This window comes from Scleropages formosus, chromosome 7 (genome assembly GCF_900964775.1).
Source record: "Scleropages formosus chromosome 7, fSclFor1.1, whole genome shotgun sequence".
Taxonomy (NCBI): Eukaryota; Metazoa; Chordata; class Actinopteri; order Osteoglossiformes; family Osteoglossidae; genus Scleropages; species Scleropages formosus.
This window is the reverse complement of record NC_041812.1, coordinates 13,014,925-13,030,691: the sequence shown is the minus strand read 5'-3', so window position 1 is coordinate 13,030,691 and position 15,767 is coordinate 13,014,925. Positions and strand designations below refer to the sequence as shown.

Sequence of the window (15,767 nt, the reverse complement as noted above, 5' to 3'; positions counted from 1 at the left end):
ACAGCAGAATAATTTTTTTTTTTTTTTTTTTAGTATTTTTACTGTTACTGCAGCAGACGGGATTTGAAGCAAAGTGCATGAACTGGACAGCAAAACCTCCGAATGCTACACCTTTCTCTGCCCCATTAGCCCATTACAGTTGATTAAACAAGTTTTAATTAAATACATAAATCTGAATGAAGAATTAGTCAGAATCCTATGTCCTGTAAAAACAAGTGTACATTGTTTTCCTCATCAGGTTTATTACAAATTATAATTATAACATCAACAGATGTTTTAAGAAATTACCTTTATCGGTAAGTATATACCAGAGGCTTTTCAAGAACTTTAACTGAATTGCATCACAAAAAATTGATTTCCACGAGATAACTGCACGTTCAGAAATGTACGTGTGATGTTTTGTATAGATGTCGTACCCTGTGGATCCCAGAAAGGGCTGCAGTGTCAGCAATTGGATCCCCCCTGCTAACGTCGGTCTGGTACAATCTACTGTGTGACAGAGATGGATGGAGTGGAAACTATATGGTCTCTTCAGAGAAAAAGACACAGAGTCGCTGTTGTCCTTTCTCAGACCTACTGATCCAAATCGCTGTAGACTGATGTCCAAAACACCAATATCAGCACTCCTGTCTTCTTAAAACAGACACAAGAAAACTAAGTCAAACATCTGACTGCAAGGAAGACCGTTAAGTAGCTGCCTCCTCAAAAATTTGAAACAAGCAGTAAACACACTATTAAAACAAGACCCAGGAGAGCACAAGGATCACAGGGTAACTCACTAAAGTAGTTCTACAGGAGGAGCTCCTCGTGACGTATACCCTCCTCTTTCGATGATTTTAATTGCGTTTGTAGAGATGTATCTGAAGTATGTAGCTCTTCGTCACTGCCGGATTCATAAAAGAGTAACCCTTTCTTCATTCTTTCTATCAACTTTGATTTCAATAAATACTCATCAGCGAAGTTGCATATCTGCACATTTTAAATAGAAAAAAAAAATGTACAATAAGTGAAATTTTCAGACGGGAGAATATCGACAAGAGCCTTGGAATTAAACCTCACTGAAGCTACTCACTGCCTCATACAGTGTGAGTACAGTAAAGCAGCAGTAACGTGACTAAAGACTGTAAAACAAACGAAAAGTAAAGAAATATAAAACCCAAGCAGAGAAGTGAGAGGAGGACACCACATCTGCATGCTCTGTGAGAGAGATCATGGGACATGGACAGGTCCTCTGGTGAACATAAAGCATGGCTTCAACATTGCTGCAACGTGACAGAAATGTTGAAGGGTTAAGAAAACGATGATGTTCTCCCTGGCCCACCGACAGGAGGATGAGGAAGTGGAAGACGACGATGGCCCGTGGCCGCGGGTGATGGATGAGAGCCCATGGGTATGGCAGCTGGTGAAGAGCCACAGGAGGCACGGAGGCATTCCCGCGCAGAACAGCTGTGGAGCGGCAGCATGCAGCAAGGCCTGGCTCGCACGAGTCATACGCTACCCGCTGCTCTTGTGTGGAAACGAACGTTTGGAACCCGGGGGCGACCCCAAAGCCCAGCTCGTGCACGAAAGGCGGCTCAACTTGGGAGTGAATCTGCACCTTTACGCCGGCCTCATAGGACGTTTCGTCTGGGGGAAGGTGAGCGAACACAGTCCATGTCAGCACAGACAGAGATGAAGACCAGAAGGAAGGACAATCACGAAGAGAGGACCAGTCGCCTTCCTCGCCAACATGCCGCAGTCCGCCTTGGCTCTGCTGTAACCTATTTGTGTGACACTTACGATTCCCAAAGCCTTTCTACAGCTAAGGCCCCTTCGGTAATGAGGAGCCACGAGGCCAGTAACGTGTCAGGTGCTCGGGCCGAGCAAACTCCAGCTGACAATGTCCGTCCTGCGCTGAGGAGAGACACCTGGGAGGGCTCCTGATGACTTCTGCTGCTGTAAGAGAAATGCGTTGAGAGAAGTGCCTGCGCAGATTCCGGGATTACCATCGCTGCTGAGCAAGTCTCAGAGATGACATGGAGAGGATGCATGGAGAAAGGAGCCACAAAGTGAGACGGACTGTGAGAGGACGGTCCAGCTCATATGGGACACCTAGTGTTCTGCACACATCACTTCATTGGCTCTGGAGCCCCTTTTCAATGAAGATTACTCTGCGTCATCCAGAATTTTTTTTTTTTTCTTTTTAACCTGTTCTCGTTAATGTTTTGAACATCCACAGACATCCATATTTGTAACATGACCAGTTTTGCCAGGGAATCTGATTTATGGGAAAGGAAAAATTCTAAAGGCACTGGTAGTGATGCTGGGTCCCAGCTGAAAGCTACCAAAACACAGCTGTTAATCATGCCATGTTATTCTTTCTATGGACATCACAGAATAGCGCACCGTTTCTTATAAGCAAAGGTGTCACATTGAAACCCAGAAAGTGCTTAAGAACAACTTTCAAGGGACACAATGTAAGATCTTTTTCAAATTCTATGTTCATGACTTTCAGAAGAAATATAAAGTAAACAAAGCGTATTGAATTATTAAAACAGACTTTAAAAACAAATTGACAGCCCCTTTAAGGTGTTTAATGGTGTCTGGGCAATAAGCCTAAAATATAATTAAGTTGACATCTAACACTAAGTGAGATGAATGATGTTCTCATTAGGTTTGTCAAGTCCAGTCCCTCACTGTTGCATCTCTATGGTTCAGTGAATGCAAGGTGCCACAAACTTAACAAGCATGTTTAGTAACAACCACACCGCTGTGTTTGAACATTAAAACATTAAAAATACAAGGAATACTGGCACATTTTTACACCATACTCCGTACTGTGGTAGAACCATTTTTTACAGCATCAGTAAACATACCAGAGCTTGCTCTGATTGTATTGACTGCGAACATTTTATTATTTTAATGTGACACACTGATGTCTCACACAAATTTTAAAGAAATTAATGCAATGATAAACTGTCATTCCACTGAAAATAATGAAAATATATATCTTTCGTATTGACTTTTTGATCATACTGGTATACTAGCACATACACAAAGTAAAAAAGTCATGGAAGGGAGTCTTACCTTCGAACACTTTAAATTACATGTAAAGGCCTATTTGCAAAAAATTTCAGATGGTAACAAGAAGAAAGCAAGGCGTGCCTTATCCTAGATCACTGTTTAATCTTTTTTCATAACGTGTTTGTGTTCAAATATGTACCACTGATGTTGTTCTTTTCAGTCTTTATATGGCTGAGGAATGCAGTGTGTATTCTTGTTTGTACCATTTTCTGCTATTGTTTTTTTGCTGTAAAAAAGAAACTATTCACAGTACCGAGCGTGTGCAGTGTGCTCCTAAAAGTGGAATATTTGACATGTGTAGCCCCTCAGTCATAGTAAAAAAAACTGTGCACGTGGCAAAGTCAAAGACTGACTTTCATGATATACATCCATAACTATTATTGGTGCCTGATGCACAGAAAGGTAAAATAGGTGCTTTTTTTTCCTTTTTGTGCGGTAAGCATTAACGCTGCCCGAAGGTTTCTCCTTTGGAGCTCAGTGTGTCCCATTAATTAACTTGAGCGTCATTCTGAGCTCAGTCCCCTGTTGATACCGAGCGTTATTTCCCTCTTCCTCAGACAGTTCTTGTGAGCGAGACCTGGATCCCATCCAAGAGCGAAGGAAGCACTTTGTCAGCCCATATGCTTTTGTTCAGTTTGTATATCTGCACCGTTGTTAAATGCCACTTTTGGACATACAGCTCACCCTGAAAGCTTAATGTGCAAAACTGTCAGTCAAAATGAAAGAGGCCTTTCCAGGTTTTTCACATAAACATCTGAAATAATACTGTGCTCTGTAGGTATGAAATCACCCCGTACATCAGTGATTAGATGATGGCTCAGGAATACAGTACACTGCGTACTTTGTACACAGTATATACACAATTTCATACATAGTTGAAAAGCAACTGAAAAGTATATGCTTTACATTTAAACAGGTCAGGTATGTAACTGTATGCAATGTTAATAAATACAGAAACATTTCCAAATTGAATGCTATAAATCTAAATAACGTAATAAGCAGAGCACGGGATCGTGGAAATTGTACACAGTGATGTGAGACAATAGTATGTGATTGTGCTCTGGAGTCTCACTTCATACAATGAGGTCCAATACATTTAAAGAGCTGTTAAAGTTGATAAATCTATGTATACATGCAGTCTCTAGTTCCACGTTTGACCGTGTCCTTTGCAGATCATCTGGATGAAGTGCAGTAGAGCTGCCCGCATCATTTTGATACGATCAAAGTGCAGTGTATGAAAGACGTTATATAAAAACGAACTATCAGTGCGTAGCCGCTGAACAGTATGGCAAATTTGTCACTCAAAGCAGCGTAACGAAGTGCAGCTGCCCTGCAGAACTCCGAATGTGTACTGAATATTCAGTCAACCGCATTCATCTATTTAATTCTTAAACTGCTTCATTCTTACGTTTACTATTTCTAAAGTCAATCTTTTCTTGCCCACTGCAGGTACACCATAAAGTGGCCTCCTGCCTTCAGAATAAGAACTTTAAATGAATTTTTAATTAACTTTATGCCTGTTTATAGTTTTCATGGTTCACATTATTCGTACTCCCGCTCTGCTCCTGTGGTACGGCCACCATTTGAGGTCGAAGAAGCAGTGTCTCAAAACCCATGAAATCTAATTACATCTTTCACAATTAATTTCCGTTTAACGGTTAACAGAACCAACTGTGTATTGACGATAAGTCAAAATCCAGGGAGTAACACAATTTCAAGGTAAAGGACAAATATAACAAAGCACTAAAAAGGGTGAAGGAAACCTGAAGGGTCACTGCAGAGAAATTCACTTCATGCTGATCTGAGAAGCATTAACAGGAAGGTCTTGATACAATGAGTACTAAAACCAATGGATCAGAGCTTTGTCAGCATAAACACTGCCTTCGACAGTACCCAATGGGCCTGAAAGAACAATGACCCAAAGAGCATCAAAGTTATGGAGCTACCATGTGCAAAACCCCAGGAGAGGAAATGGTGTCAGGTCAATGGCTCAGTTTTGTGCACCATGACCCTTTGAGGCACAGATCAGAATAAATCAGAACTGGTACCCAGCTTGCAACCCTGGTAGGAATCACTACCTCTCATTCTTTTGCTTTCATTCAATGTCTACTTGTCCCAATTGAGGGTCAAAGGAGCCTATCTTGGGAGCACAAGGTAAGAGGTAGGGTACATCCTGGATGGGACACTACTCCATCACAGGGTGCTTTTGTAAACTTTGTTGTAAAAATTTTGTGGGTTCATTCCAGGATGGACACAGAATCCTTTGATTGATCCTTCAAGACATGGTGGTGACATAAATAAATACTTTATACCTAGATACTTAAGTGCAAAAGTCACATCAGCCAACGTTGTGCCTTTTAAATACAGTTCTGTTTACTCACAGTAAGTAGGGACATGGTGGCAGAGGTCATTAAGTGGGTCTGGGGCTGATTTTGAAATATTTTTAATTATGGCCTACGGCTTCAGTCGGATGGGATCTGAGAATTATGCTTCCTACAACAGTAATTCACCAGTTAAAAATAGTGAGTTAAGAAAAAACTCTATACTCCAAATCTAATAAATATTAAAATTGCCTCACAAGCAGCAGTACAATGTCTTATCCCTTTCAAAGCTTCTAGAGATGTGAGCTTGGCTGCTGATATATATTAGACTTCAGAGTGTAACACGAACATTATCCCAGAAGCTTTGATGAAAGGTATTAAAAAAGAGAAGAATTCCTTGGGCCTTCAAGTCAAAGACGTCTCATTACAGTAAATGTAGTTCTTTTTCTTCTGTAAGAGGTTCTTTAGCTTCTATATAAGTTGGGATAGTAAGACATTCTACCTGCCAGAATCTCAGGAAGAGTTCCAGTTACAACACATCAAGGAATTCACTATGGACATGATCAAGAGGTGGTAACAGTCAACAGTTGCCATAATGCCACCCACCTCCCACTGCCAAAAGGCACTCTCTGCCCTTCTCCAATTCCCTCCCTGTCAGCCCTTCGATTGCACAAACCCATAACTGCTCTGATGGTGTAAACCAGATGAGATCATGCCAGCTGGGTCAGTGCTGTACCTCACTGCTGGGGAATGGCAATCTGCAGGTCCTGAAAGGTCCAACGTTAGCACAGCAGCCATTCGAGAGACACTGGCACTGGCACTGTAGGGTCCTTGGCGGTCCAGGTGCCCTTGGCAGTGGTGTTCTAACCAACACCCACAGGATCTACAATATGTTTTCAGAGGGTGCCAATGGAAAGCAGGAACAAATAATTTGGGGATCCTTTCAAGGAGTAAATTCCTCTGAGAACATGCAGTGAACTTCACTAAAGATAGCAATTACTTCATTAGTAACCAGAATTGCCATAATGAATGGGCTTACAAAAACTGTGGCTGATGTACAAACCAATTTCCTCCCTTTCGGATATCATGAACAATACGTGAGCATCAATTTTGGTGCCGTTGTGAGAATTTGGTTCAGCGAACAGTGTGTTGCCTCCATATCCCAGACTGGTCCACCGAACGGCATGAAAGGGGCTTTGAAAACCTACATGGCAGAGAGGCTGAAAAATCCCAGCTGAATTACGATCATTATGCCACTCCCAAACTGCAAAGAAGCGGCATATGACATTTCATCAAGGGGTTTTCGTGCAGTTTGGCTCGCCCTTAATGAGGACTGCCTCGCAGCATTCGACAGGGATCACGGTGAGAGGACTGTGACATCAGGGTCCAATTGTCTTGGTTAGCGGCACCAAAAGGCTAAGCTGTTCTTTCAAACATGTACTTTGGTGATTGCGAACAGGTTCATTTGTACGGTTAACGGGACCTGTTCAACTCTTTACAGATTGATTAGTGAAATGAAAGCAATTCAGCAGGAAATCGTGTGTTGTCACCACCGCTCCACGGGCTGTATACACTGAGAGAGACACCGTTTTTGGGAGGAGGTACAAAGGAGAAAAGCGGAGGTGGTTCAAACGTGGGCTACGCAACTGCCACCATTTGCATCCCATCAAGTGGAAGTGTGCAGTGATTTCTGCTTCACTGGTCAAATTGAAGAAGTACAATTTGGAAAAGGAATCGAAAGGCAGAACCCCTGGGAGTCCTGGCACTAAGAAAGCGGAGTCACCAGGACACGTCCGATCGAAACCCAAGCTGTTGCGGTCCACAAGGACCCTCAATGGTTTCAAATTTCACAGCCAAAGCAGAGGCAGGGGAAGCCTTGTTAGTCCGCAGACTGCACATTTCCATTGCGTGAGAGTGCAAGGCGAACGGTGGCGGAAAGCCCCTGTTTTATCCAGGCTGTCAAACACGCAGGTGGGCAGGGTTTCACAGTTTCACAGACACACAGAGCTGTGAGGTGGGAGTGGAGGCGACAGTGGTGGCGGTGGGTGGGCGGGTGGGGCAGAGCACTTCAGTACCAGTTGCTGCTGACATGACACAAATGTCTGAAAGCCAGGGGCCACCCCAAATCCCAGCTGGTCTATGAAGGGCGGCTCATCCTGGCTGTGGATCTGAACCTTGATTCCTGCTTCGTAGGAGGTTTCGTCTGTGGACACAGTAGGGCCGGAGGATTTAACAAAGGCCAACTGGTGGAGGCGCCGTTCTCCTCTGGACGCATCGCATTCACGCTCATAAGACCGAATTAGGTCAGACAAAACAAACAAAAAAAAAAAAAAAAACAACAAAAAAGGTTTTCCTTTCAAGAGCTCCTGTAAAGCCAAAGGACAAGGTGTCTTTATCACATAGCATCCTGAACATAAGCCATATACATTTATTCAGGAATTACATTTAATAATTTAATTATTCAGAAAATGTTTGCTTAGAAGCTGTTTCACAGGCACGACACACACACACACGCACAAAGTGCTGCTTGAAAGTATGTGAACTCTATAAGGGTGGTCATTTTTTGTGTAAAATATAAAAATAAACTTAAAAAAATCTCAATTTTAAAGCTTAAACATACAAAATGAATAAATGATTATGACCTAAACACCCGGTTCTACTAACCAACTTAGTTTAACCAATGCAGCTTCTTCACTTATTTTTGCACCTGCACTCCCCGGGTTACGAACGTCCGACTTACGTACAGCCTGTAGGTACGAACCACCCCACGTAAAGCCTATTATATTAAAAATTCAAGTTACATACAGGGGGGCGCGCTGATGCAGCGGGTTTGGCTGGGTCCTGCTCTCTGGTGGCTCTGGGGTTCGAGTCCCGCTTGGGGCGCCTTGTGACGGACTGGCGTCCCATCCTGGGTGTGTCCCCTCCCCCTCCAGCCTTGTGCCCTGTGTTGCCAGGTTAGGCTCCAGTTTGCCGTGACCCCACTTGGGACAAGCAGTTTCAGACAATGTGTGTGTGTGTGTGTGTGAGAGTTACATACAATAATTTGCAATAACAAACGGGTGCTACTTTGCGACGTGCATCAAAAAATCGCGCATCTACAGCAGCACGTGAGCCCGAAGTAGGACAAAGACTTCCTCCTTTTCAGTCAGACCACGTTGCTGTTAACATTGTCTCCTGTGTGTGTCTGTATTTGGATTTACTTTATTTGTTTTTACCCACGTAACCATGGCACCAAAGCGTAAATGTGATGCAAGTGATGGTGATGCATCCAAGAAAAGGAAAACAATCACGATTGAAACTAAAGTGGAAATAATAAGGCGATCGGAAGGAGGTGAAATGCCAACGAACACTGGGACAGTGTTAGGCTACAGTCGGTCAACGATCAGGACAATTTTAAAGGACAAAGCGAAAATAATGGCACATGTAAAAGGCTCTGTTCCAGTCTCTCTCTCGCTATTATAAATACTGTAGTTCCATTTTTTATTATTATTATTATTATTAGTATGTTAAAGATGTTTCAGTGTATATGAAGGTGTTTCTTTAATGTTTTTATGCATAGAAAAGTAGGTTATATGCTATATACTAAGGTAAACATTTGACTGACGTTAGATACGAACCATACCTAACTGTTCTGACTTACATACAGATTTGACTTAAAGACAGACTTAGAAACAGAACTCGTTTGTAATCCGGGAACAGCCTGTACTTCTATTTTTCCACTATACTCATGATTTCCTCTAAACCAACATATAGAAATGGTCATTTCACACCTATTATGCCAGAAGAGAAAGACTGCTTCTCATTAAATAGGTGTTTTGCGGTGAAAATGTGGGGTTCCTATACTTTGAAGCAGCACTGTACTTCTCAGAATAGCATTCAGTATCAGCTTCTGCCTTTTTATGGTTTTTTGTGGTTTCTTTTTTAAAGACTAAAAGGAATTTTCCTCTTTTGTGAATTATCAAGTTCAACTGTCAAGTCATAAAGAACTCAAGATAAAACTGACTGATTACACGTCTGAGAGTCCGTAGGTTAGCCTCCAGTTTCAATTCTGCATGAAAATTCTTAGCAGTGCAAAAAGCTGATCATATTTTAAAAATATGGTATTACTAACTCAGTTACTGATTGCGTTTTGACTTTACAACGATATACTGTACATTGTTCAGCAGCTGTCACCTGTGGGCAAGGCTGCCTAGGGACTGTTAGAGGGCTGGTGATCATACTGACCAACACAGAGTACTTTCTCGTGTGAAAATAATTATTTTGTCACACACAGTGAAGCAATTAACCCTTTTCTAATCTGTTATTCAAGCAATTAGATATTCTGTACAATTTCTGTTTTAATTCTCTTTAACAACAATAATAATTGTTATTATTAGAAATTTATTATAATACAGACAACCTCAAGTCTCATGTGGATCCTAATATTCATTCAATTAAATTTTACACGGAAAAGTGCCACGTGTTTCTGTATTTACTGCTCTATTGTTTGACATTAGGGGGCGCGGTGGTGCAGCGGGTTGGACTGGGTCCTGCTCACCGGTGGGTTGGCGGTTCGAGTCCCGCTTGGGGTGCCTTGCGATGGACTGACGTCCCGTCCTAGGTGTGTCCACTCCCCCTCCGGCCCTACGCCCTGTGTTGCCAGGTTAGGCTCCGGCTCCCCGCGACCCCGTATGGGACAAGCGGTTTCAGAAAATGTGTGTGTTTGACATTATTTATATACATAATCTACACACACCAAAGAAAATGGCATTACTGTCAACTAGTTTATTATATTCATTTTAAACTTCTATATTATTATAGAAAATTACTTTCTTGATGGTGAAGTCATGCCCATGTGGTTGATCTCATTAATTTGCACCTTGGAAGTGTCATTAGATAAAGTAATCCGGCACACGTCTGATTAATCAGTGTTCATGAACTAAACAGTCAACAGCTAGAGGACAATCGTCCCGGCAAACAAAAGTAACACATTTTAATCGTGCCCTCATAAACAATTCATTACTTTTCGTATTTGCATGTCATATTTTCCACATCTTTTCCCCAAAAATTACTCCTCAATGAAGGAGAAAATTAAAATCTAAAATAGCTTTAAGACAGATTCATCACATTAAAACTCATTAACACTGGGAATAATTTTAATACGCAAGAATGTTGTATAATAACTGTACCGCATGGATATTCTGCTAATGTACCAGCATTGCCTTTTTTCTGTCATCCGGCACTATACTGTCTGTTGGCAAAACAACAGACAAACATATTTATTTGTCCAGTTTGCTGGACCACAGACCAGTTTTGCCCCAAATATGCTTTGCACATTAAATTCACCATACTGTGGGGCATGCTTTTCTCAATAATGGGTCTTCATTCCTATTAGAATTTTAAATTAATTTGTGCACTTTGACCCTTTGAGTTGGGCAGTGCTCCCCACATCAGGCTGCAACTGCCAAGTTTAACAGAAGGGCATTTTTCATTGCAGAACATTGAGTTAAATGGGCTTTTAATACAGCGTCAGGACTCCTTTAGCTGCATCACAAGGTACGGCAGTGAGCGACAAATATTTCCAGATGTCACCGTTCGCCAGATGGAAGCTTTAAATACCTCGATCTGGATTATTTATTGGACATTTCACCTGTGTGAGAAAGCATGCTGTCAGGATCCTACAAACATGTTCTCCTCTTTTTCACTTTGTGTTTACAGCCCTCAGCACCCAACGTGCTGAACTACAATCTTATGTGTGCGGAAAGGTTTAGACTTTCATGTGCTGCTGTTAACAGTGCAGCGCATGTGTCGTCTGCATATTCAACACTCTGCCTGTGCGTTGTGAGGGACTGATGGCAGGGCTGTGGGTGCCTGCTGCCCTGTGCTCGCACTCCTGGGAGGGTTTTGCTCCAAGCTCCAGCTGCTATGCTATAGCCTGGCTGTCGAACGCTAGAGAAGCCATGTGGAAAGGAGGCATGTGATTAAGTGTTCCGGGAAGTTAGCAGAGCCCGGCTGTGCGGTCGGCCACGGACCGCGGCGACTTTGGGGTCCTGGTTCTGAGGAAGGGCCACGTCTGGCACTGCGGGTCTTACGGTTTCAATCTTACCTGTCTCCCCCCACACTGGCAGGTACTCGTCCTGCTGGATGTCCAGCATGATCTCAAGACCGTTGCCTGTGCCGCCCTTCAGGGTGGTCAGCAGTGGGTTTCCATCCAGCCCCGAGTTGAAGGTGTAACACTTCCCATAGCGGGTGTACACCTGTGAGGAGAAGCGTGAACAGTTCATAATTAGTGTGTTTTCGTGAATGCCGAGGTGCCCAGCGCAGCTTCTAGATTTTATTTTGTTGGGTCAGAGCAGTCAAAGATACTTTGTTTAATGCCGTTTGAGTTGGACTGATTCGTTGTGGTCAGTCTGCAGGACAGCACTGTTCACGTGTTCAGACTGGAAACTGAAGCTGGCAGTTTAGTGAAGCACAATTGCTTAAAAATGCACATAAACGAAAAACTAATGACAAACGCTACAGCTCTTACAACTGCTGCCCATCCATCACAGGAAAATCCCACACACACAACGGACACTATGGACAATTCTCTGAGATGTACGTTGCTTTGGAGAAAAGCATCTGCTAAATGAATAGATGTACATGTAAATATAGCCACCGATCCACCAGAAAGACATGTGAACACGAGGACAACATGCAAACTATACCGAATGAGCCAGATTCAAACCCACAACCAAACAGGCAGCGCAGAGCTGTGAGGCACTTACTGAAAGAAAATGAGTAATGGAGGTGTGCCACCTCACATAGCGGTATAAAAGAAAGAATTACCCCCAGTGCTAGTAGCACACAAGTACACATGACCAGCCCTACCTGAAAATGAACCCTGGGATACTGATTTTGTGCCACCAATTGCTCAGTTTAGTGGCTGTAAATCCGTCAGACGGTCAAAGATTATTTGCGCCTGGCACCGGCAGTCCACTGCGGTACCATAAGACGGAGGTCACGGCCTTCACAATTTAGCTCGTTTGCACATATTTCTGGACGGATCAAAACTCAGGCAAAGCCAGTCCTGATCCCTTTCGCCTGGTAGGTGGCAAATCAGATTATAGCTGCCAACACAGGATTTGGAATCGCAACTTATTTTAATCCCAGCACCTCCTCTGGAAAGGGGCCTCCATGAGTTTAAACTTACACTACAGACCATTTGCATTTGGAGTCTATGTGTATGTTGGAAGCCCAGAACTTCCACTGCCATGTCTTTAAACATGTGTATTTTGCACACACTGCACACTTAAAGTCTTTGGAGAACTGTATATTTTTCACTGACAGACATTCCCCAGCTTGTTACAGCTGGTGAAATGAGCTCCCTCCATCCCTCACAGCTGCTGAATCCCTCTCTGCATTCAAGGAGAGCCTCAAACCCATCTCCTTCTGAGCCACTTCTCTCACGATCTCCCAGGAGCTACATAAATGAGTTCAACACCATCTGCTATGATTATGTATGTATTTGCTATTTGTACATCACTTTCACAGGAAGCTAGGAATAGGGATGTGAACCAACAATATGGTGGTATCAGAGACAAGCTGTGCATCGATAATCCTGTTTGTGCCTAGAGCTCTTCATCTGTTGTTGATGACCTTAGGTTTACTCTTACGTCTCTGCCACTTTGGAGAAAGGTGTCAGGCAATAAATGAATGAATGTAAAATATCTTTTAAACTTTCTCATAATTGCGACACAAACAGATAAATCTCAAGATTGCCTCTCTCTCCATGCGATGTCGCTCATGCGTCAGCCAGCCTGAGCTGAACCTGCTTTGTCAACCTTCTTGCAGTTGATCACCACTGGTTGCAGGAGGTGCTGCCGACGGGTTTTTTTTACACGACCATCTCTTTCAGACCCATACATCTCCCTGCAACGTCACGCATGACAACAAGACTCATTTAGGCAGCACAGGGAAGTAAAATGGATTTAGTGTCAACAGACTTGTGTGCTACAAGGGGATTAAGTGTCTTAGATCTGAATGGTCCCTGAAAGCTTCTCCTTAAATATGTGGCTTATTAGCATGTCAACAGTCATCTGAGGACCTACAGGAATTGGAGAGGAAGAAAAATCATAGTTGCAATAGGAAGAATGGTCAGGGAAACAAGAAGAATTTAAACTGCATTGCAACCAAACGACCATCATGTGCTTTTCTTCAAAGCATGATTCAGTTCAGGGTGAAAGAGAAAAAGTGGCTAAAAAACGGCCGCAGTATGATCGGTCTGGCTCCATTTTAACACCGACGTCACGTTACCACGTACCTATCCACAATTATGGGTATAATTATAGCAGACATCAGAGAGCATATTTATGCTGTAATGTGTTTGACAGGTTCTCTGCAGCTGATTTTGACAGATAATTTCCCCAAAACAAATAAAAAGAGCAAAGTCTGTGAAATAAATTTCCAGCAACGTGTAAACTGTACGAGTGAGTGGAATTTCTCTCTGAGGGAATATCAAGAGAGGGAAGCGGAAGAATCATTCAAGGGTGTCGCTTTTCGCCTGCCCTCATGTCCTGAGCTCCAGTCGCCGGAAGCAAAACTAGCGTTCAGTCTCCCTTATCTGCGGGAATGGCCATCTATTTGGCCCTCACAATCCCTGGGCTCTCTAAAATGAGACTGCCTGTGTGTGTGTGTGTGAGAGAGAGAGAAAATGGGAGCGAGGTCCACCCTCTGCATAAGTCACACGGTAAATGGTGGGATTTGATCAGAACAAGAACACGCACGGAGGTCCCAAACGATCAGTTTGCTTCATCTCTGGAACGACACAGACATCATACTGACAGGTACTGCAGTTCAGGTGATAAAGCTGATTGATTCCTCGGACTTACTGTTGCTGCGACCAACATTTAAACTAAACGTTAGATAATGTCTACCTGAGACTACCAGCAACGTTGAAAAGAAAAGTGCAAAAATATTGCTAACCACCAACAATAAAATTATATTGGTATTGTCATTAATTTTGGAATTATTTGGTATTATTGATAATAATTTGCTAATATTACAATAAAGTATACTTGTCCTCGCTCAGCGATGGGTGGTTAGTTATTTCCAGATTGCTAGTGGTTTATACGGCGGTACAGTGTACGACAAACGGCTGGAACTCAAGAAGCACCACGTGTCTGCATACATAACCAAGGGTGCAACAGCATAGCTGTGACTCGAACCCGGGTCCTTTGACTGCAAGGCGACATTAGGTATTTGAAAATTACGTATCTGATGTAAGATACCTCTCAAACAGCGCTGTGCGTTCGAAGGGCCTCTGCACACCTCCCTGTGGGAAAGACCACGTCTGCCTTCAACAACAACACTAACCACGTGCTGCTGCGCTCAAACATTATACCTGGAAATAACAAACGCGACTGAAACGCTTCAGACATCTCACCGATCTCACGACCAGAACACAGCGCCATTACCACTGAAATTATAATAACTATAAACACGTGCTCTGCAGGTTGGGGTTCGGGTGCAGCCGAACAGCGTCACGTGACCGCGAACACGACCGTGAACACAGTGACAAATGCCAGGAGGCGCTTAAGTTCAAACTGTTGATATAACTTCGCCCCGTCTAGTGGCTTCAGCTCACTTCAATTACCCAGAGTGCCGTTGGGGAACGACTGTAAAATAACTCCTTTGTGACAAATAAGGCGGATGTAGCGCTATCCTGCCCGGAGCGGGAGTTTTATTAAGGAGTGCGGGGCGGTTGTTCTCAGTTAACGCAACCTGCTTAGGCCTCCACATCTGGGGGGGGAGGGGTAGCGGAACTGTCGGGACGCTCTGCGACGCGGGAGCCGCGTTCTTCTTCGGCGTCCAAAGGAGCGTGTGAGAGCGGTGACGGCCCGCCCCGGGCTCAGAAACGCGCAGATGCTGAACGAGGAGCCCTGTAAAGAACCTCAGGAACAATACAGTTCTACCGGAGACACTTCGGAGCTGGCTGCCCTCGCCATCCATCTTCAGAGTGTTCATTCCTTTTCCAGCATTCATTTCTCACACCGCAGGACAAAAATCATTACTTTTATTCCTTACGTCTTTTCCTCAGACACCCCCGCCTCGCTGCAAATATCGCACGCGATATTGCAGCAATGACGTTCAACCCACTTCAGCGATCCGTCGCTTTTGTATTTGCTAAATGAGCTGAACAGGTGAACGGCTGCGATGCTGTTAATGCAAGTTTCTGGTGCTAAATCCCACGATATTTAAAAGTAATTACTTCCTTTTCACCCCAGCTAGAATAATCCTAATGAGAATGTAATGACAGCCATCAGTCAGCTCCCCACTCCATCCTGGGTGTCTCACTAAGATTGCTTACTTTTAATATTGCGAACGGGACCATAATGCGCCGCTGCGCTGAGCGCTCAGCCCTCC

At 43.5% G+C, this 15,767-nt stretch overlaps 1 protein-coding gene across 3 annotated transcripts in view; it reads right to left on the bottom strand.

Annotated features, from left to right (window-relative positions):
* The window catches only part of asic1c (acid-sensing (proton-gated) ion channel 1c), a 31,884-nt gene that overhangs the window by 13,401 nt on the left and 2,716 nt on the right, over positions 1 to 15,767 (bottom strand). For 2 of the 3 annotated variants that reach the window (XM_018757897.2, XM_018757898.2), the window contains exons 2-3: positions 11,470 to 11,620; positions 7,460 to 7,587 (exon numbers count right to left, since the gene is read on the bottom strand). In XM_018757897.2, coding sequence (XP_018613413.1) covers positions 7,460 to 7,587; positions 11,470 to 11,620 — 279 coding nt within the window. Of the gene's footprint in view, positions 1 to 1,498; positions 1,627 to 7,459; positions 7,588 to 11,469; positions 11,621 to 15,767 lie in introns of all 3 variants that reach the window. The other variant, XM_029253653.1, reaches the window with a different exon arrangement.